The sequence below is a fragment of the Artemia franciscana genome, chromosome 11, assembly GCF_032884065.1.
Source record: "Artemia franciscana chromosome 11, ASM3288406v1, whole genome shotgun sequence".
NCBI classification, from domain to species: Eukaryota; Metazoa; Arthropoda; class Branchiopoda; order Anostraca; family Artemiidae; genus Artemia; species Artemia franciscana.
In genome coordinates this window covers 4,250,166-4,274,307 of record NC_088873.1, presented here as the reverse complement: position 1 = coordinate 4,274,307, position 24,142 = coordinate 4,250,166, and the positions used below count along the sequence as shown (strand labels likewise).

Genomic DNA, 24,142 nt, shown 5'->3' with positions numbered 1-24,142 from the left:
AAAATGTTCGTAAAAAAATTAAAAGTCTAATTGCCTTTTCAAGTAATCAAAAAATCGGAGGGCAGCTAGGCTTCCTCCCTCTCTCTTTTTTCTCAAAATCTTCCGATTAAAACTATAAGAAAGCCATTTAGCCAAAAAAAAATAAAATATGTAATTTTCGTTTTAACTATTTATGTGCGGAGAGCCAAGATCAAAACATGCATTAATTAAAACGTCCAGAAATTAAATAAAAAAAACAAGTTTTTTTAAATGAAAGTAAGGAGCGACATTAAATCTTAAAACGAACAGAAATTACTCCGTGTATGAGAGGGGCTTTTCCTCCTCAACGCCCCGCTCTTTACGCTAAAGTTTTTTACTGTTTCAAGAAGTAGAGTTAAGAGAAAGAGTCAAACTTTAGCGTAAAGAGCGGTGCGTTGAGGAGGAAAAACCCCTTTCATATACGGAGTAATTTCTGCTCGTTTTAAGTTTTAATGTCGCTCCTTACTTTCATTTAAAAAAACGTTTCTTTTTTTATTTAATTTCATTAGGATCAACTTAACTAAACTTCACTTCATATCACCGAGGGATGCAATGAAATATAAGGACGATGGAAAATTATGAAATTTCAAATTTCATCTGTATTTTTGTATGAAGTGCATTCCTTTTGTTTGTTGACTATATTTATGTATTGTGTTTGTAATTAGGATTATAATTCAGCTGCTTGCGAGCCATCTACAGTCCAATCCGAGCCGGAGAATAGGCACCAGCGATTGGTGACAATTTGCAACCAAATGCCTCCACTCTCTGCCATTATAGTTGAAGGAGACTTAGCCAGCTTGGGCTCGGTAAAGCCCCCTGGTTAGTACCTGAACTCTTAAGTTCTTAAATTTAACCAGAATTTCTACTGAAGAAAATGTCGACGACAATGTACGACATTGTGTCAAAAGATAGACAGAGGTCTGATGCTTGGAGAGAAATGGTGTTTGGAGAGGTGTAGCACCTTCTATCTCAAAAAACATAAAGACCAATGGGAAATAAGCACGGCAACAAACCAAGGCTTTTCACAGTACAGTGAAGAAGGACCTGGAAGCCGGGGACTTGAGGCTTTCGAGTAGACAATCAACATAATCTCAAGGTTTTCCCAGCAATGTTCAGAAAATTCACTTGTTTTCTAATTTTTGTGTTTATCCTGCAACTAAGCGCTTACCCCTTCTCGTGAGTAAATATATATGCATACCCTAGCTATATTTCTTCATACATTCACAAAATTGGCTACATACGCAGCAATTAGCTGATGCGACATGTTCACTGTCACATGAAAAACCTCAGTCAATGACAAAAGGAGAACTTGAAACTTCTTAGAATCAAAGGTGGGGTAGAAATTATGTGACTCTTCCCAAATATATATTACAAATACTACTACTACTCCTACTAACACCTCACTGTGGCACCAATTAATGTGAGACCAACACAGCTACGCACGCTCCTCCTCCGTACCAATCAACTTAGAGTCTCCCTCTTTAAAATCTCCCAAGAAGTTCTCATTTCCTTTAAACATTTCCTTACGGTATCCTCCTATTCTATTCGTGGACGACCTGCTTTTCGTTTGGCCCGAGACAGTCGGCCGGCAAGGACTAATACATTACAAATACAAATATAGAGATTTTATTTCAAAATAATAATGTATATACAAAACCAGATAAGAGCACATTCCACAAGCATATAATTGGCTAGGGTCATAGTGATTTATTTATTCTTTTTTTCCTTTGAATTATTGCAGCAGGTCAGATTATCATCCAACTTGATGGTCGAGTTTAAAACCGCATGGTGAACGAAACATGAAATTTTTATGTCTTCAATAGGATTGTAATGCACGATTGTTCACAGTGGGGAAGATCTTGACTACTGGTATTGCAAAATACAAGCTTTGTATTCGTCAAAATAAATTGCCTTCTCAGCAATCTTTGTGCTGAAACTATTTTATTTTGTTTTAACAGGTTCGAGCTGTTGTAACAACAGGTAACGAAACTAACAGGAGAAAAGATGTCAAGTCAATATTTACTGTGGTTCCTTATGTATTAGCTACATTAGTTCCTTATCATAAAGACATTATAACTGGTAATTAAAAGGTTGCCCTTCGTAATTCTTTTAATACCAGCTTTCAGTTTGACTCTCCGACTTCTTTTAAATGTACCTGACATATTTTTTTCAAAGATATCAAAATTCGTCAAATTGTTTGAAATTATAGGCTACATGGAATTTCAGTTTATAATTAATTCAATATGATTATTAAAATGATAGCCTTGGCCCATAGCTGCCGTTAAAATACGAAAAATTGTGGATAGCATGGGTAGCCTTGTCAAAAGAACATAAATAGATAAAAATAGGGGGAAATCTAACACTTTTAATATTTTTTTAGTATTTTTAACTTTTTAATATTCAATTTTCTTTTTAGTATTGCTTTTTTTGTCTTTATCCGATTTTAAGCTGAAATCCTTCCGTCAGCTGCTTTTCTTTTCTTTGTTCTTACCGATTATCTTTGAAGCCGATTAAAAAATAAATCCATTGTTTAAGGTAAATACATACAATGAATAAAACATAATTTTCTAAAATGGACTATCATCCCCACATGATATTCATATTGCGCTTTTTGTCTTGTGTTCCTTCGTATATATTCATTCTTTCTAGCGAAGGGAGTTCACAGGTTCAAATCTTAGTCATCTGAATGTTTACTGGGAAGTGGTCTGTCATCATTCCAACGCAGCTCCTTTTTTCTACTCAAGATTGGCACACCAAGATCGTATTCATTCATCGTCTCCATCAGTGGTGACCAGTTAAATTCATGCGAAGAGGCAGATCGAAAAAACCCTAAGAGGTAGCTGCATCACCGACCTCTGAAATCTCCAGGCATCTTTACAAGAGTTGCACAGCTTAGATACCAATTACAGTTATGAAAACTCTTATCTTGCAAATGAGAAGCTTTTGGCACAGAGCTCTGAACTTGGCGCCTCCTCCAAGCCCGCGCTCCGACGCGTAGATCGTACACACCATGGGATGGAACGCAATTTTGTTTTGTTGCATATACAGCTTGGATACAAATACCAGTTTCCTGTTACCAATTAGATACCAATACCAGTTTCCTGTCTCCAGCCGCTAGCATCGCTACCGCGTACTGTGTCCCTAAAATAAATTGAGTTTTCATAACTGTATATTGGTATCTAAGCTATGTCTAGTTGGAAGACATCTGGGCAGGGGCACACCAGGTGTCACACTGGCGGCTCTTCTTGCCATCAGCACTTCGTTAGGCAAAGGAGGCGCTAAAGTTGAAGAAAACAAGCAGAAGGGCTAGCCAGCTGAACTTCAATAACAAATGAATTAACCGTACTTCTTCCACTACTTTGCCTGTATTGAAAGGTGTCCCACAAGGCTCTGTGCTTGGACCACTTTTGTTTCTAATCTACATTAATGATCTTGTTGAAGGTCTTCATCCCCATGTTCACCCTGTTCTTTTTGCTGATGACAGTAATTTTTTCATTGCTGCGGTGGACCTGCCATCTGCCACTTCTATAGTTCAAGGTCTTCTTGATCAAGTAAAGGATTGGTGCTGGTCAAATGGTATGGCTCTTAACAGTCGAAAGAGTGCCATTGTCAACTTTAGGACCCCTTACCGCATGAGAGACGTACGGGAGCCAATCACCCTGACTTTTGGGAATGATATTATACCACAAGCTACTATGGTGAAACTTCTTGGTGTGTATCTTGACTGTTTTCTTTCTTTTAAACCGCATATAACTCACACCCGTTCCTTAGTCCTCCGCCAGTCTTCAATGTTGCACCGGATTAATTCATTTCTTCCTCCTGATATTAAGGTTTCTCTTTATCATGCTTTTATTCATCCTTACCTTTCTTATTGCTGCTCTGTCTGGGGCAATACTAATAAATCTCTTCTCTGCTCACTTCAAAGAGCCCAAAATAGGGCAGTGAAGGCTACTTTTCTTCTCCCTCGGCTTTACCCTTCCTCTGATCTTTATAATGATACTGGAATAGCTCCGCTGAATCATATTATAGGTAAAAGTACTCTTTATCTTGCGCATTCTGCTTTTCTAGGTACTCTTCCACCGACCCTGCAGCAGTTTTTCTCAAGGACAGGCTCAGGTGGGTACTTTTCTTCTTTGCGTAATTCTTCTCGACGATTTATTTTACCAAAACGATCCTCTACAGCAGCTCAGAGGTCTCCTGTATATCAGTCAATTCTATTATGGAACTCCATCCCTTTGGATGTCCCTCTTTTTCTTTCTGCAAAGGCATTATTTCGTCGGGTCTTTCCAGTTAAATAATTTTTCTCTCTCTTTTAATTCTATCCCAATTTGTATGTCACTTCTCTCCTTTTAAATCTTGTCTTGTTCCAGTGTTTTTTTTTTTTTTTTTTGTTTTTTTTTTTTTTTTTGTATATATTTTATAAGTGTTTTATTTTTGTTCTCTGTGGCCCATTACAAGCATAGCTTCTTGGGCCTATTAATTGATTTACTTTTGTAATAGTTTTCTTTAGTATTAATAAATTGATTGATTGATTGATTGATTAAAGTTTCTTCCATTTCACAAAAATGTAAGCTATATGTGAATAATTAAAACTTGTTGTCTCTTTACATTCTAAAATAAGTGGTAATTTAGACTTGAATTTAGTTAATTTTCTTGAACAAAGTATATTTCTAAAGTTTGTAGCACAAGGAACAAGGTGCTACTTACCATCATGGCCGTCTATTTCGAGTCCACAACTTTTTCTTTTTCTTAAAATATCCACGAATACTGACCAGTTAGCATAGTTTGACCGTTGCATACCGCAATTAAACTTCTGGTCTATTAGCCAATCACAGGTCTGAAAAAAATATCTTTCATTGATTGGTATTTAACTAATAATACTCGCAGTTTTGATACATATTAAAGAACCATAGAATCTGAAGTTAGGTCTAAAGCCATCAGGTCAGGTCTAAGAACGGGGATTTTAGAATTTCGGGAATTAGAGTTTTGTTTTTTGTGGACTTTGAATTTTGGGGACTTAAGTTATATTGGGACGCTTAGAATTTCTTATTATGTTTCCGAGAATTTCAAGAATGATGAGTTATCTTATATTGCGCAATTATTCATGTTGTCAGAGAAATAATACAATACATCATGTGATAGCCCTCATATCTGGTCCTTTGACGCACAGATATTATGGCAGTCCATTTTCCAATGTACTATAGGAGTTGATAACACCTTTTTTGGCATCATTCTATTCCAAAAAAAATTGTACCTAACACATTTTGCATACAGACCCGCTATACTTTACCCCCATCCCCCTAATGTACAAACAACTAGCCCAAATTTGTTTTAAAGTATTATGTTTTCATTATATTTTGATATTTTATTATTATTAGTCAGAGAAACAGGTTTTATTTAGATGAAGAACTTTACACAGGCATTATAAAGGAAAATTAACTCAAAACTTTTGATTTTAAGCATTCTATTTAGCTTTCAGTAAATCGGAAGCTAAGTTTTCGTTTATAGTCGCTTATTCCAACTTACAGGCTATTTCCTTCCTATCTTGATCAGACGTATACAAGTACCAACAGTTATATATTCAAGAGGTTGCAGGCTGTATCTTGTACAGTTGGGGGAGGGGGAAAGACCCTGGTCCTTATAAGCAGTACATTTCTACATCAACTATTAGTATCATTATGATACTTTTTGGAGCAGTAATAATACCATGAGGGGAGGGATTGTGTAGAGAGTGAAGAAAGGCTTGTGAACACCATACTGCACAAATCGCTGCACGATTCCCCTTTTTGTGCTGTAATATAACATGTAGAGCACAATTTTTATGGTAAATATCTCTCTGTGCTTGATAGTATACTTTTACAACAATATAAATGACCTATTGCATTAAATAAATTGCTCTGTTATTATATAATCAAAAAATTTCTAACATAAATTTCCTCTTCTTTCCTACATTCCAAGTCTAATTCTCATATTCTTTTTTTGGTAAAAATTTTCAGAAGAAAATTTCTACAAGACTAAAGGACTCAATTTAATTCGATTTGGATCTTATCCATCAGTAAATGGAAAGAAGCTTAAGAGGCTTATGGGATTTCTGAAATCGAGATAAAATTTTCTCTTTGAAATAGACTTGGTTCTAGGAAACAAAATGAGTAGACGGCCCAGTAACAAAACTAAGATAAGAGACATGAGAATTTCTTTTCAATAGATATCAAAGATCTTTAAGTCTTTGAATCAAAAATCTACGCGAGAATATTTCTGGGGAGGGGGAAGAGGGAATGAAAAATTGTCAATTTGAGTAAGAAGTGCCCAAGAATTTTGGAAAATCAAGGATTTTAGGGAGGATTCAGGCCTTATTGTCCTCTTACCCTAATCACCTTCCTGGTTTGAATGCTTTTGTAGATAACTGTACTACTGGAAACACATTAGCAGGGTTATAATTAGGTCTCAGTACCATTGTGTCAAAAGTATTATTTTTGCCGAAATTTTTCGCAAGATTTTTAAACTAATATTTCATAGCTCTTTTTGAAAATGCTTATAAACATTATAGATTTAACTTTGGCAAAGACTTATAGTTACTTGAATTTTTTTGTGGTTGCAGCTAACAGCAAATTTTCTTCTTGCGAAATTTTTTGGCGAAAAATAATTATGGCATCAGGAGGAAAAGTGGGATTAAAATCAAATTAGAATTTAGATGGTTATTAAGATGGTCGAACATGAGATGAGATATAATTTGGACATCAGAATATAAACTTTGGCTAAAACATGAAAAAAGCTCCTTTCGTATTCTCGGATTGTTCATTTAATGAAGGATTTTGGAAAACTCATTAACTCAAAAAAATACTTAAATTTTCGAATTGTTTTGGAAATCTTGTCTATGTAACTTTTTAAAGTTCTTCGAAAGGACTTTAATTGATTTTTAAGAAAAAGTCCATTCGTTCAATTGTTTACAACTGGTAAATTTCCCACTTAGCACATAAGAATTTAGTTCAATACTCCAAGAAAAAATCCATTTTGTGTCTCAAATTAGTTTAACTAACTGTTACAGAAACATTTATTTTGAACTCTTTTCTGGGGGTCAGTTTTCCCAAGTCCACTTGAGGGTTACATTATTCTGAAAATGTTTCCATTATAAACCATTTCAAGGATTACGTTGGTGATTAGGTTTATTTATTCTGAAAATGCTAATTTGTCTTTTTAAGTATATGATATTCATGTCCATGAGGTATATTTGTTTCTTAGATGCTAACTTTTCGTTTTGTTATTTTTTTTCTCTTAGTTTTTATTCTTTTATTTAACTCAAATTTTATTATTTTTGTTTTGGGAGGTGTATATGCAACAACAGCAGTCATTCATTCACAATACATTTAAGTTTCCTCCATGTGTGTCCCAAATAGCTGGATAGTAATTAATCCAATAGACATTGAGAATCACTTAATCCCGTTCCTTGGGGATCCTGAATTTGTCTTTTTGAATTGAGTTTCCAGGCGACTCGATCCAGGATAATTAATTTTGACCTCAAAGTTAATTAATAAGTATTTGGGGACTGATTCGCTCGAATTCTTTGGGGATTAATTAGAGACTGACTTCAGCATGATATTAAGAAGTATTTTTTTTTTCAATGGATGGTCAAATAAATGTAAGACTCCTTTAAAATAAGCATTACTTCTAAAATACAGCACAACTTTACTTTATTATGTTAAAAAATTTATTTTTTAAAGAAAAACTATACAAACAAACGCAATATTATTTTCACCGAATTTTTTAAACGTCAATTAAACTTCTCAAATAAACTGGATTTACGAAAAACCTTTACTGAAAAAAATTCAATTCAGCAAAATACAACATATGTAAAGTTTGTCTTGTGAAAAATTCAAACAGGAAAAACAAATCCAGACCAGAGTCGTAAATTTACCGAATGTTTGACTAATTCACAAGCCCAAGAACATACCACTAGATTTGCCACTCAACGTTCTTTTCAAAAACGACAATCAATGCAGTCACATTTATGTCTCAGCCCTCCCAACTGCCTAGATATAACTCTAGACTATATGTAAAGGCTTTCTGATTTACTTTTTTTTTTGATTTTTTCAAAATTATAAAGACTCCTTTAAAATAAGCATTACTTCTAAAATACAGCACAACTTTACTTTATTATGTTAAAAAATTTATTTTTTAAAGAAAAACTATACAAACAAACGCAATATTACTTTCACCGAATTTTTTACACGTCAATTAAACTTCTCAAATAAACTGGATTTACGAAAAACCTTTACTGAAAAAAATTCAATTCAGCAAAATACAACATATGTAAAGTTTGTCTTGTGAAAAATTCAAACAGGAAAAACAAATCCAGACCAGAGTCGTAAATTTACCGAATGTTTGACTAATTCACAAGCCCAAGAACATACCACTAGATTTGCCACTCAACGTTCTTTTCAAAAACGACAATCAATGCAGTCACATTTATGTCTCAGCCTTCCCAACTGCCTATATATAACTCTAGACTATATGTAAAGGCTTTCTGATTTACTTTTTTTTTGATTTTTTCAAAATTATAAAGACTCTAGCGTTTTACCACATTTTCTTCAATGACAACAAATCATTGTTATGATTTGTTATCATTATGAACCATGAAATTGAAGATCCAAAACAGGTTTAAACGGTTAAATACCATTACTTAAATTGAAATTGAATTGAATTTTGGTAATTAAATTTAAAACGCTTTTAATCCAAAAAAAACTCGAATATTAATTACCATTGGAATACCAAAAGACAAAAACACCTTCAAACGAAGGCGGCATCTTCTTAAGCTGCTTTTTGTCATAAGTTTTAAGCTTATATTTTGCTGATTTTTAATCCATTCTTTTTTATATATTTTACACCCCCAACTACCGACAACTGCGTAACTATCTGGAGATCTTTTTTATTAATCTTTTTTATTTTACTTTAATTTGTTACAATTAGTTTACCATTCATATAACTCACTCTAAATCAACCTAGAGACACACAACCCAACTGAATTCAATCAAAAGACAGATTTGACAAAATATACCCAAAGAAAAGTCAATTTATAAGAAATTTAGGCAAAGCAAAAAATTAACTTTAGCCTAATAAAATACCTCTAATTGGTCATGGATGTCATTTAGGAGACGATGACACTATTTGAGCTGACAATGACGCAACGGTGCATTTGAAGTTTATAGAATATTTAGTATATGATCTTGTAACTTCGGTTCAACATCAGGTTATACAAGGATGATAACTTAGCAGGGTTGAAACACAGAGACACAGATAGACTTCTTGTAACAGTTAATAGCTCAAAAACTGTTCTTACTATCTACTTGCTTAACATATCACACAGATAACTTCGAAGACCACACTGCCTCTCCATGACGAAAGTATAACAGTTCAAAATAGGGATGAAACCTTTTAATCAACAGTAAATAGATATAAAATTTTTTAACTGACTCTTTCGAACACATAAACAGTGTTCATATGCACCGTACACTGTATATGTGTTCGAAATATCCAGTTAAAAATTTTTGCATCTGTTCACTGTCGATTAAAATGTTTCATCTCTATTTTGAAATGTTGTACTTATATCACAAAGAAGAAACATGTTTGTTAAATATGACATTTCATTGGTTATAAATTTCACACAGGAGAACTAACCAGTTTTTCAAAAGGTGGAGTTATTTGGCTTCCTTTTTCTGACATGCACTCAAGGAACGATGTGATTGGCCTGCAAAATACATCACAGGTGTATAGCAACGAAATTCAAGCCTTTTACCTTGGAGTTATAGAAAGTTCTTTTTTCTGATTAGTTGAATCAAGTGTGCTTGAGCTCTCAGAGGATTTGATTACCCTTGAATGAAACTTTGGCTCGGTTCACTTTTGATTTTGACTTCATTTTTACTTGAATTTGCTTTGGTTGATCTTGTGAGGGTGAATTGGATTTTACAATAATCATGTAAATCCTTGATTGAAGTTTCCCATTGGCAGATTTTCGAAGTTGGTTACTTTCTATGGCATTTTTTATGGCACTTTTTTATTTATTTTTTTTTATGGCACTTTTTTATGGCATTTTTTTGTTTCTATGTTCACTCTTTGGCATGCTATATTCAGGCACAAGGATTGAATTAACCAGGCCCTAACCCAGTCCCTCCCCCCAAAAAAAGAAGAAAACTATCGAGAATTCCAAGAGCTTCATCATAGGTCCTTCTGATGATCTTACTGATTATGGAGAAAATTACAAAAAAAGTAATAATAATAAACGTAGATTTCTTGATATATTGTATTACAGCTAAATAAAATAAATACTTCGTTCAATCAAGACAAACTACAAACAACCGTGCTCAACTCAGCCTCAACTTTTAGCACAATAGACTTTTCGGTCAAATAGGGGTTACATTCCCAACTGCAAACGCGGGATAAGCCTCTCTTGATATTTTTTCGAAAACCGCTTTTTTTTATTCCTTGCCGGTGAAGATTTGACTGAATGCACTTAAGGTTTTATCCCTGGGAATACTTTAATGATAAAATTGTTGAAGCTGGTAAGTTCATTGGTAAGTGCTGGTAAGAAACCTTACAATTTGTGCGGTAAGTTAACAAAATATAGCAGCATTTTATTATTCTTCTGCATTGGTGATAAAAAATAAAACGGTTCAAAGAAAAAAAAAATAGCTTTTGATTTTCGTTTGAAGCTGTTCTTCTGTTCGTTTTACTTTATTCGTATTTTTCGTGCTTATAGATTATTTTTATACTGTTCATTTTCAAGGGCGCCGGCAGAATAATTTCCAGGGGGACCAGACGCCAAAATAGCAGTGGTGGTTGGGTGACAGGAAATATATTCCAAAATATCTTTTTCGTAGGAATAACTTTATTTTTAAATACTTCTAGGAAAAAACTTTTCAAATAAAAAGAGCAATTAAGTTGCATGTAAAATGGAACAAAATACAGTAAATTTTAAACGACAAGGATTCTTGGCAAAGTGATCAATTTATTTAATAAATAATATATTTAATTATTATGCATTTAATCCTAAAAGGAAATCAGGCTCAAACCAAAATTACAGAAAGATTTATTGCTTTAATAGATTATAACTTGTCTTTATGTAATTTCCGACGCCTTAGAATAATTTACAAAGGAGTAGAGATACTCAAAAATTGTCTTGCCTGCATAGATACAACGTTTTGATTCTATAACGGCCAGAAAAATGTACCTCTTTCAAAACAGGACAATTCTCCCTCTCAAACTTAAATCCCTTATATATTCAGACATTTAGAAAAATAGAATAGTGACAGGAAAACAAAATTTAAACTTAACTATCCAGCTATCAAATTGACACTCTTTCTTTTTATTGTCCTATTCAACTAATTAAAATGAACAGGTCCAAAAAAAAATTGTCACAAAAGAGTCTTATCATATAGCTTGTGATAAAAAACTGGAAATAAAAAGTGACTTGGGCCAATATTCACCAAAACTGAAAATGAAATTCTCATGGTAATTGCTACACCGGCAATATTGGTTTTTATATGCTTATTCTGAATATATATTATTCTTCCAGTTTATTGTTACCCACCCAAAACCAAAAATCTGAGAAAATTTGCCTGATTTTTGAAAAATTGGGGAAACACCACCAAAAAAGCAAGCAATCTGCTCTTTCAAACGTAAATAGAAAGTTCTTTTTTAAGTGACCATACAGATTGTGCCAGGGGAAAGTCTTGTTTCCTGGCATTTTAGGACACCAAATTACAACTTTACTTCCAAGAGGACGAATTTGCAATCAATTCAAAATTTTGAGAAGCTAATTGATTTAAAAGTATCAATAACTATATTTCAGGCTTCCCAGTTGCGAACGAAGCAATGCCACACTGTGGCAAAACTAGATTAAACCAAGTTGATTCGCTTTATTTGTAATGAAATTAGGCTACGTTTGGTGATCTGTAATTCAGTATCAGCTGTAATGAGGAAGGGGGTCGAGTCATTGTTTACCTGGGGGTAAGGTATATTCCTAAGAAATTATATTTTAATGGACCTGGTTACTCTTCATAAGGTTTCAGATAAATGTTGAGAGAGGTAGGAGGGAGAAGGAATTCATGAAAAATGTTTCTCTAAACAGCTAAAATTTTACATTCCCATATTTACCAGCACAGAGGTGAAAAAGGCAAGACCACCATAAAACCCGCCAGGAAATTTCTTTGGGGTGGCAAATACCGAATGATAATATTTTTCTTTTTCTACTTATATGAAGCACTTCAGTGTATTTAAACAAATGTATGTTATGCAATTATCAATGAGGAAATACTATTGTAGAGGTTCTGATGGTTTCAGTTATGTAGAAGATCAAAAGTCTCATAGAATTTCCGCCCAAGCGAACAATAATACTCCTTTTCATCCAGCCGAAATTGTCTAGTAGTGGTAATGACAAAGAATTTACACCAAAATTGCTATTCATCGCCAATTTTTTAAGTGTATCTATATTTTATCTAAAATTGAAATGGAAATTTAAACGTAGGACAATACTAATCAACTTACAATTATTAATTTACACATTTTAAAAGCAATTAACCAGGGCTTTAAAGGATCGGTATCTCAAACTATCTTCTATGAATACAATACTTTTGGTAACGCAGAAAAAAGATCAATATTTCGAAGATCTCTCTTTAGATTTTGATGGCTAATTAAGCAGTGTGTGGTAACGAAGTGTAAGTAAGGAGTGAACCGACTTAATAGTAACCATACTATCAAAAGAATTGGCTTATTATGCTGATTTCCAAATATATAAGTTTCATCGAGTTTAGTCTTACCCATCAGAAGCTACGAGGCTGAGAAAATTTGCCTGATTTTCGAAAAAAGGAGAAAGACTCTCTAGAAGTCAAAGAATTTTCATGAAAAATCACACCATCAGACTCAGCGTATCACAAACCCTTACTGTAGTAGTTTCAAGCTCATATCTGCAAAAATGTGGAATTTTGTTATTTTTGCCAGAAGAAAGATTACAAATGCGTGTTTACCTAATTTTTTTCCCAGAGGTGATCGTATCGGCCTAGTGAGCCTATAAAGTTGGGAGTGGGCTTGTTCTAACGGGTATGAAAAGTTATAGTTCCCTTCCTAAGTGATCATAACAATTGGAGGGCAACTAAGCCCCCTCGCAAGTGACTTTTTCCCAAATCATCCCATCAAAATTTTGAGATAGCTATTTTATTCAGCATAGTTAAAAGGTCAAATAACTATGTCTTTGGAGAGCCGGGAAGGGGTCACTCAGTCACACATTAGGAACTTATATTTTCCTTATTTAGGGTCAAAATCTATTAGCAGACAGCCAACAATAATGCAACACACATTTTTTCCTATTCTGCTCTCTTTCCTTTGGTTTCCTTATAATTACCTTATATTCCCAAATTTACATCCCCCCCCCCTGCCGTTGCCCATTCTTTTCTTGGGCATTATTTCTTTTTATACTCAGGTATTTGCGCTTATTGATGTTTGTTAATTTTTGCCAACATGTTTGCTGTTGTTTGGCTAGCAAGTGCAACAGGGCTTATCATTGTTGAGGGTAAGGTATAAAAACATAATATACAATGATACAATAAAAAAAAAATCAGTAGAACTCGTCAAGCTCTTGCTTGGAAAATTTAATTCTACTGAAATATATATTTAAACGGACATAGGTTCTATTTAAAGTTAAGACCGATGAGCTACTTTAAAAATTATGAGAAAGCAGGTCTTCAATAAAAGGGATTACATTCAATAATTCAGTTTACTAAGAGTAGGCTGCCTTTGAGGAATTTTAAATAACTCAGTAATAAATATCTTAAGCACGCTTTAGGCAATTTTGGTTGACGATTCATTTATCCTTATTTATAGATTGAAGCTCACATGAATGCCATCTATAATATCTAAACCACGTTCAAAACTAAAGGAAGAAAGGGGGCTGCAGCGTGTTCCATAAACAGGAGAACATTAATATAATCAGATATTATCAAAGTGGCCAGATTGTCTTTGAGGAATTTTAAATAACTCAGCAAACATTATCTTAAGCACACTTTAGGCAATTTTGGTTGACGATTCATTTATCCTTATTTATGACGACACTTTAGTGGCCAGACGGGGGGCATTTGTGTCATTTTTGCGCTTTTTGAGGTGGTTACACATTGAATTTTTTGAATCGGCTTATTTTTGAGGGGGAAAATCGTTCATTTGGTGCATTGTCACTAGAAAAATAGAGCTTTCGGCGCATTTTCATGTGGCGCAACTTTTGACCAAGTAACTGACAACACTGGGTCTCATGTCAACATATGCCTGCATAAGTCGACGAAATTGACCAGACGAGATATATTGAGAAGCGAAATTTTCGAGTCTATTTTGGGATGAGGGAGCATATCCCTCTCAAAGTGTGGGGATAAAAGTTTCAGAGCTGCATTTTGCAGACAAGGGTATGACTAGGTCCTTTACTGCGCAAAGTGAAGTCGTGCCCTCGTCACAAACTTAAGCCTCCTCAATATCAGCATAATAATAACAATTTGTTTGTTCCCTCTGTTCATATAATAAAAAAATGCACACAAGAGGAGTACATCAGAGAAAAAACACACAGAGAACGAATGGTATTCCCGACCCAAGGTACTTTTGTCAAATACCCTTGAACCTTAGTAAGTGATCCATAAAATGTCTTAGTATGTCTTTCAGAGAATAATGAGTGGTCCATTATTTTATTAGAAACACCAAATGGGAGACCAAGATATTTTAGTGAAAAGAATGCACTAGCGGTAATGACGCTGCATTGTTTGCAGGTGGTAACGACCTGAATAACAAGATTAGCAGGCTGTTTGGACCCAAAAACCAAAATTTCGTTTTCAATGGGACGACTGAGGGTCTATTTTCATTTAATCTAGCGCAGACAATATCCACAGCTAATTTTAACGACAAATGCACGTTAGACATGAAGTGAATGTTATCGGTGTAGGAAAGATGTATTAAGCCTATGTAAAGCTCCATAATAAAAGGGGAGGTATGGCGTGTGGCATCCTGAATGACGTTGCTTTAAATTGTAGGATTCTCAACCGATCCTGTTTTGCGCAACGACAAACAGGAATAGAGCTACTGATGTAACTTCCGGATCTTATGGTCATTGTTGCAGCCTGGTACCAATGCCATAAGTATGCACAAATAAAAGAGTTCACTTCACTTCTTAAAAAAGATAAAATGACCTGAGAATACAGGACAAATTCGAAAGCCTCAGCAATGTTATCACCAAAAATGTACTGATACATTCTTTTATTATTTGTGGCCATTATGGATAGCTAAAGAAGGCTGAGGGTGTATTTTTGACACCAACACATTCTCGAAAACCGAAGACGTTGTTACTGTGATCTCAATTTGAACTAATTTCATGGTAAAGGATCCTTTCATACAGTTTATCTATTACTGAGAAAACTGTGATTGGACGATAAAAATCACGCGATTTTGGGCCTTTGTGATTCGGCATCGGATTACATAGTGTTAGGCGATAAAAGTTTGGAATAGAACTGCCAGGTGTCAAGTTAATTTGAGAGCTGGATAAGTTGCTCAAGTTTCAGTGTTTAGGCTGCAGACCATCATATATAGGTTCTCTTTCACTCTTTAGTAAACAAATTTGGGCTTCAATGCCTGACGGAGTTACAGTGGTGAAATTACGGGCATGATTTAACGCTTACAAATGGGTCATTAAGATTTCAGGAAACGCTATTTCGATTGAATTGAGGTTGCCAGAGAATAATAGGGAAAAATCTAACTCCAAAGATGCGATATCAATTAGGGCTCGGCTGTCGTGACGGTAGAGCAGTAAATTTAGAAACATATCTTGAAGAGGTGAAATCCGGCTTAGGAGGATACTTGACTTTACTATTTAAGGATGCGAAATAGAACATCTGCAAAACGACGATTAAAATCCTCCTAAATCTAAACCACTTCTTATTTTATAGCTTGGCAGGCTGGATACCGACATCTTCAGTCCAAACTTTCTTTTGAGTACAGTTTCTTACTCTAGTGGAGGGTCTAAGTCTGAACTGTTATGTTTTTCAGTCGATAAGAGGAGGTGAAATTGTACCATAATCTTATGCAGCATAGAATCCAGAGTGCTTTGGTAAAGGGGTAAATCAATACGATTCTATTGTTTCCTAGTGAGCTATTGGGGCTTTTTGATGTACTTATGAAACAGTAAATTTACATGACTATATTAACTGGTTATTACTAGACTGAAATGATTACTTAACAGAAATTATTAGGAACCTGAATAGTAGTAATGCGTAATTCCAGAATATCAATATAGAAAGATCAGATCATACGTAGAACCGGAAATAAAAATGTGTCAAAATGGTTCAGACTTTGGCAATGTAAAAATGCTATTCAGTTTTGAGGAAAGAAAAATTTGAAAAAATAGTATTGAATCATTATTGATAATAGTTTCAAAATCAGACTCAGCAGTGCTTTACTTTGCCTCTTATTTTGCTTATTTTTGAGGGGTGAAATCGTTCTGAACCGTTTTCATTGGTTCAGACTTTGGCAGCGTAAAAATACTATTCAGTTTCGAGGAAAGAAAAATTTGTAAAAAATAGTAGAATCGTTTTGATAATAGTATTGAAATCAGACTCAGCAGTGCTTTACTTTGCCCCTTATTTTGCTTATTTTTGAGGGGTGAAATCGTTCTGAACCGTTTTCATTGGTTCAGACTTTGGCAGCGTAAAAATACTATTCAGTTTCGAGGAAAGAAAAATTTGTAAAAAATAGTAGAATCGTTTTGATAATAGTATTGAAATCAGACTCAGCAGTGCTTTACTTTGCCCCTTATTTTGCTTATTTTTGAGGGGTGAAATCGTTCTGAACCGTTTTCATTGGTTCAGACTTTGGCAGCGTAAAAATGCTATTCAGTTTCGAGGAAAGAAAAATTTGTAAAAAATAGTAGAATCGTTTTGATAATAGTATTGAAATCAGACTCAGCAGTGCTTTACTTTGCCCCTTATTTTGCTTATTTTTGAGGGGTAAAATCGTTCTGAACCGTTTTCATTGGTTCAGACTTTGGCAGCGTAAAAATACTATTCAGTTTCGAGGAAAGAAAAATTTGTAAAAAATAGTAGAATCGTTTTGATAATAGTATTGAAATCAGACTCAGCAGTGCTTTACTTTGCCCCTTATTTTGCTTATTTTTGAGGGGTAAAATCGTTCTGAACCGTTTTCATTGGTTCAGACTTTGGCAGCGTAAAAATACTATTCAGTTTCGAGGAAAGAAAAATTTGTAAAAAATAGTATTGAATCGTTATTGATAATAGTATTGAAATCAGACTCAGCAGTGCTTTACTTTGCCCCTTATTTTGCTTATTTTTGAGGGATGAAATCGTTCTGAACCGTTTTCATTGGTTCAGACTTTGGCAGCGTAAAAATACTATTCTGTTTCGAGGAAAGAAAAATTTGTAAAAAATAGTATTGAATCGTTATTGATAATAGTATTAAAATCAGACTCAGCAGTGCTTTACTTTGCCCCTTATTTCGCTTATTTTTGAGGGGTAAAATCGTTCTGAATCGTTTTCATTGGTTCATACTTTGGCAGCGTAAAAATGCTATTCAGTTTCGAGGAAAGAGAAATTTTTAAAAAATAGTATTGAATCGTTATTGATAATAGTATTAAAATGAGACTCAGCAGTGCTTTACTTTGCCCCTTATTTTGCTTATTTTTGAGGGGTAAAATCGTTCTGAACCGTTTTCATTGGTTCAAACTTTGGCAGCGTAAAATACTATTCAGTTTCGAGGAAAGAAAAATTTGTAAAAAATAGTATTGAATCGTTATTGATAATAGTATTAAAATGAGACTCAGCAGTGCTTTACTTTGCCCCTTATTTCGCTTATTTTTGAGGGGTAAAATCGTTCTGAATCGTTTTCATTGGTTCATACTTTGGCAGCGTAAAAATGCTATTCAGTTTCGAGGAAAGAGAAATTTTTAAAAAATAGTATTGAATCGTTATTGATAATAGTATTAAAATCGGACTCAGCAGTGCTTTACTTTGCCCCTTATTTTGCTTATTTTTGAGGGGTAAAATCGTTCTGAACCATTTTCATTGGTTCAGACTTTGGCAGCGTAAAAATACTATTCAGTTTCGAGGAAAGAAAAATTCGTAAAAAATAGTATTGAATCGTTATTGATAATAGTATTAAAATCAGACTCAGCAGTGTTTTACTTTGCCCCTTATTTTGCTTATTTTTGAGGGGTAAAATCGTTCTGAACCGTTTTCATTGGTTCATACTTTGGCAGCGTAAAAATACTTTTTAAGTTTCGAGGAAAGAAAAATTTGTAAAAAATAGTATTGAATCGTTATTGATAATAGTATTGAAATCAGACTCAGCAGTGCTTTACTTTGCCCCTTATTTTTCTTATTTTTGAGGGGTAAAATCGTTCTGAACCGTTTCATTGGTTCAGACTCTGGCAGCGTAAAAATACTATTCAGTTTCGAGGAAAGAAAAATTTGTAAAAAATAGTATTGAATCGTTATTGATAATAGTTTTAAAATCAGACTCAGCAGTGCTTTACTTTGCCCCTTATTTCGCTTTTTTTTGAGGGGTAAAATCGTTCTGAACCGTTTTCATTGGTTCAGACTTTGGCAGCGTAAAAATACTTTTTAAGTTTCGAGGAAAGAAAAATTTGTAAAAAATAGTATTGAATCGTTATTGATAATAGTTTTAAAATCAGACTTAGCAGTGCTTTACTTTGCCCCTTATTTCGCTTTTTTTTGAGGGGTAAAATCGTTCTGAACCGTTTTCATTGGTTCAGACTTTGGCAATGTAAAAATGCTATTCAGTTTCGAGGAAAGAAAAATTTGTAAAAAATAGTATTGAATCGTTATTGATAATAGTATTAAAATCAGACTCAGCAGTGCTTTACTTTGCCCCTTATTTTGCTTATTTTTGAGGGGTAAAATCGTTCTGAACCGTTTTCATTGGTTCAGAATTTGGCAGCGTAAAAACACTATTCAGTTTCGAGGAAAGAAAAATTTGTAAAAAATAGTATTGAATCGTTATTGATAATAGTATTGAAATCAGACTCAGCAGTGCTTTACTTTGCCCCTTATTTTGCTTATTTTTGAGGGGTAAAATCGTTCTGAACCGTTTTCATTGGTTCAGACTTTGGCAGCGTAAAAACGCTATTCAGTTTCGAGGAAAGAAAAATTTGTAAAAAATAGTATTGAATCGTTATTGATAATAGTATTGAAATCAGACTCAGCAGTGCTTTACTTTGCCCCTTATTTTTCTTATTTTTGAGGGGTAAAATCGTTCTGAACCGTTTCATTGGTTCAGACTTTGGCAGCGTAAAAATACTATTCAGTTTCGAGGAAAAAAAAAATTGTAAAAAATAGTATTGAATCGTTATTGATAATAGTTTTAAAATCAGACTTAGCAGTGCTTTACTTTGCCCCTTATTTCGCTTTTTTTTTAGGGGTAAAATCGTTCTGAACCGTTTTCATTGGTTCAGACTTTGGCAGCGTAAAAATACTATTCAGTTTCGAGGAAAGAAAAATTTGTAAAAAATAGTATTGAATCGTTATTGATTATAGTATTAAAATCAGACTGAACAGTGCTTTACTTTGCCCCTTATTTTGCTTATTTTTGAGGGGTAACATCGTTCTGAACCGTTTTCATTGGTTCAGACTTTGGCAGCGTAAAAATACTATTCAGTTTCTAGGAAAGAGCAATTTGTAAAAAATAGTATTGAATCGTTATTGATAATAGTATTAAAATCAGACTCAGCAGTGCTTTACTTTGCCCCTTATTTCGCTTATTTTTGAGGGGTAAAATCGTTCTGAACCGTTTTCATTGGTTCAGACTTTGGCAGCGTAAAAATACTATTCAGTTTCGAGGAAAGAAAAATTTGTAAAAAATAGTATTGAATCGTTATTGATAATAGTATTGAAATCAGACTCAGCAGTGCTTTACTTTGCCCCTTATTTTTCTTATTTTTGAGGGGTAAAATCGTTCTGAACCGTTTTCATTGGTTCAGACTTTGGCAGCGTAAAAATACTATTCATTTTCGAGGAAAGAAAAATTTGTAAAAAATAGTATTGAATCGTTATTGATAATAGTATTAAAATCAGACTCAGCAGTGCTTTACTTTGCCCCTTATTTTGCTTATTTTTGAGGGTTAAAATCGTTCTGAACCGTTTTCATTGGTTCAGACTTTGGCAGCGTAAAAATACTATTCATTTTCGAGGAAAGAAAAATTTGTAAAAAATAGTATTGAATCGTTATTGATAATAGTATTAAAATCAGACTCAGCAGTGCTTTACTTTGCCCCTTATTTTGCTTATTTTTGAGGGTTAAAATCGTTCTGAACCGTTTTCATTGGTTCAGACTTTGGCAGCGTAAAAATACTATTCAGTTTCGAGGAAAGAAAAATTTGTAAAAAATAGTATTGAATCGTTATTGATAATAATATTAAAATCAGACTCAGCAGTGCTCTACTTTGTCCCTTATTTTGCTTATTTTTGAGGGGTAAAATCGTTCTGAACCGTTTTCATTGGTTCAGACTTTGGCAGCGTAAAAATACTATTCAGTTTCGAGGAAAGAAAAATTTGTAAAAAATAGTATTGAATCGTTATTGATAATAATATTAAAATCAGACTCAGCAGTGCTCTACTTTGTCCCTTATTTTGCTTATTTTTGAGGGGTAAAATCGTTCTGAACCGTTTTCATTGGTTCAGACTTTGGCAGCGTAAAAATACTATTCAGTTTCGAGGAAAGAAAAAATTGTAAATAATAGTATTGAATCGTTATTGATAATAGTATTGAAATCAGACTCAGCAATGCTTTACTTTGCCCCTTATTTTGCTTATTTTTGAGGGGTAAAATCGTTCTGAACCGTTTTCATTGGTTCAGACTTTGGCAGCGTAAAAATACTATTCAGTTTCGAGGAAAGAAACTACTTTGCCCCTTATTTTGCTTATTTTTGAGGTGTGGAATCGTTCTGAACCGTTTTCATTGGTTCAGACTTTGGCAGCGTAAAAATACTATTCAGTTTCGAGGAAAGAAAATTTTGAAAAAAATAGTATTGAATCGTTATTGATAATAGTATTGAAATCAGACTCAGCAGTGCTTTACTTTGCCCCTTATTTTGCTTATTTTTGAGGGGTAAAATCGTTCTGAACCGTTTTCATTGGTTCAGACTTTGGCAGCGTAAAAATACAATTCAGTTTCGAGGAAAGAAAAATTTGTAAAAAATAGTATTGAATCGTTATTGATAATAGCTTTAAAATCAGACTCAGCAGTGCTTTACTTTGCCCCTTATTTTGCTTATTTTTGAGGGGTAAAATCGTTCTGAACCGTTTTCATTGGTTCAGACTTTGGCAGCGTAAAAATACTATTCAGTTTCGAGGAAAGAAAAATTTGTAAAAAATAGTATTGAATCGTTATTGATAATAGTTTTAAAATCAGACTCAGCAGTGCTTTACTTTGCCCCTTATTTTGCTTATTTTTGAGGGGTAAAATCGTTCTGAACCGTTTTCATTGGTTCAGACTTTGGCAGCGTAAAAATTCTATTCATTTTCGAGGAAAGAAAAATTTGTAAAAAATAGTATTGAATCGTTATTTATAATAGTTTTAAAATCAGACTCAGCAGTGCTTTACTTTGCCCCTTATTTCGCTTATTTTTGAGGGGTAAAATCGTTCTGAACCGTTTTCATTGGTTCAGACTTTGGCAGCGTAAAAATTCTATTCAGTTTCGAGGAAAGAAAAATTTGTAAAAAATAGTATTGAATCGTTATTTATAATAGTTTTAAAATCAGACTCAGCAGTGCTTTACTTTGCCCCTTATTTCGCTTATTTTTGAGGGGTAAAATCGTTCTGAACCGTTTTCATTGGTTCAGACTTTGGCAGCGTAAAAATTCTATTCAGTTTCGAGGAAAGAAAAATTTGTAAAAAATAGTATTGAATCGTTATTGATAATAGTATTAAAATCAGACTCAGCAGTGCTTTACTTTGCCCCTTATTTTGCTTATTTTGAGGGGTAAAATCGTTCTGAACCGTTTTCATTGGTTCAGACTTTGGCAGCGTAAAAATTCTATTCAGTTTCGAGGAAAGAAAAATTTGTAAAAAATAGTATTGAATCGTTATTGATAATAGTTTTAAAATCAGACTCAGCAGTGCTTTACTTTGCCCCTTATTTTGCTTATTTTGAGGGGTAAAATCGTTCTGAACCGTTTTCATTGGTTCAGACTTTGGCAGCGTAAAAATTCTATTCATTTTCGAGGAAAGAAAAATTTGTAAAAAATAGTATTGAATCGTTATTGATAATAGTTTTAAAATCAGACTCAGCAGTGCTTTACTTTGCCCCTTATTTCGCTTATTTTTGAGGGGTAAAATCGTTCTGAACCGTTTTCATTGGTTCAGACTTTGGCAGCGTAAAAATTCTATTCAGTTTCGAGGAAAGAAAAATTTGTAAAAAATAGTATTGAATCGTTATTGATAATAGTATTAAAATCAGACTCAGCAGTGCTTTACTTTGCCCCTTATTTCGCTTATTTTTGAGGGGTAAAATCGTTCTGAACCGTTTTCATTGGTTCAGACTTTGGCAGCGTAAAAATACTATTCAGTTTCGAGGAAAGAAAAATTTGTAAAAAATAGTATTGAATCGTTATTGATAATAGTATTAAAATCAGACTGAACAGTGCTTTACTTTGCCCCTTATTTTGCTTATGTTTGAGGGGTAAAATCGTTCTGAACCGTTTTCATTGGTTCAGAATTTGGCAGCGTAAAAATACTCTTCAGTTTCGAGGAATGAAAAATTTGTAAAAAATAGTATTGGATCGTTATTGATAATAGTATTGAACTCAGACTCAGCAATGCGTTACTTTGCCCCTTATTTTGCTTATTTTTGAGGGGTAAAATCGTTCTGAACTGTTTTCATTGGTTCAGACTTTGGCAGCATAAAAATACTATTCAGTTTCGAGGAAAGAAAAATTTGTAAAAAATAGTATTGAATTGTTATTGATAATAGTATTGAAATCAGACTCAGAAGTGCTTTACTTTTCCCCTTATTTTGCTTATTTTTGAGGGGTAAAATCGTTCTGAACCGTTTTCATTGGTTCAGACTTTGGCAGCGTAAAAATACTATTCAGTTTCGAGGAAAGAAACTACTTTGCCCCTTATTTTGCTTATTTTTGAGGTGTGGAATCGTTCTGAACCGTTTTCATTGGTTCAGAGTTTGGCAGCGTAAAAATACTATTCAGTTTCGAGGAAAGAAAAATTTGTAAAAAATAGTATTGAATTGTTATTGATAATAGTATTGAAATCAGACTCAGAAGTGCTTTACTTTTCCCCTTATTTTGCTTATTTTTGAGGGGTAAAATCGTTCTGAACCGTTTTCATTGGTTCAGACTTTGGCAGCGTAAAAATACTATTCAGTTTCGAGGAAAGAAAAATTTGTAAAAAATAGTATTGAATCGTTATTGATAATAGTATTGAAATCAGACTCGGCAGTGCTTTACTTTGCCCCTTATTTTTCTTATTTTTGAGGGGTAAAATCGTTCTGAACCGTTTCATTGGTTCAGACTTTGGCAGCGTAAAAATACTATTCAGTTTCGAGGAAAGAAAAATTTGTAAAAAATAGTATTGAATCGTAATTGATAATAGTATTTAAATCAGACTCAGCAGTGCTTTACTTTGCCCCTTATTTTGCTTATTTTTGAGGGGTAAAATCGTTCTGAACCGTTTTCATTGGTTCAGACTTTGGCAGCGTAAAAATACTTTTTAAGTTTCGAGGAAAGAAAAATTTGTAAAAAATAGTATTGAATCGTTATTGATAATAGTTTTAAAATCAGACTTAGCAGTGCTTTACTTTGCCCCTTATTTCGCTTATTTTTGAGGGGTAAAATCGTTCTGAACCGTTTTCATTGGTTCAGACTTTGGCAGCGTAAAAATACTATTCAGTTTCGAGGAAAGAAAAATTTGTAAGAAATAGTATTGAATCGTTATTTATAATAGTTTTAAAATCAGACTCAGCAGTGCTTTACTTTGCCCCTTATTTTGCTTATTTTTGAGGGGTAAAATCGTTCTGAACCGTTTTCATTGGTTCAGACTTTGGCAGCGTAAAAATTCTATTCGTTTT

General features: G+C 33.7%; 1 protein-coding gene across 1 annotated transcript in view; it reads right to left on the bottom strand.

The window, feature by feature from the left end:
* The window catches only part of LOC136032705 (cadherin-like and PC-esterase domain-containing protein 1), a 277,185-nt gene that overhangs the window by 198,738 nt on the left and 54,305 nt on the right, over window positions 1–24,142 (bottom strand). The window contains exon 9 of the mRNA XM_065713010.1: window positions 4,726–4,855. Coding sequence (XP_065569082.1) covers window positions 4,726–4,855 — 130 coding nt within the window. The remainder of the gene's footprint in view (window positions 1–4,725; window positions 4,856–24,142) is intronic.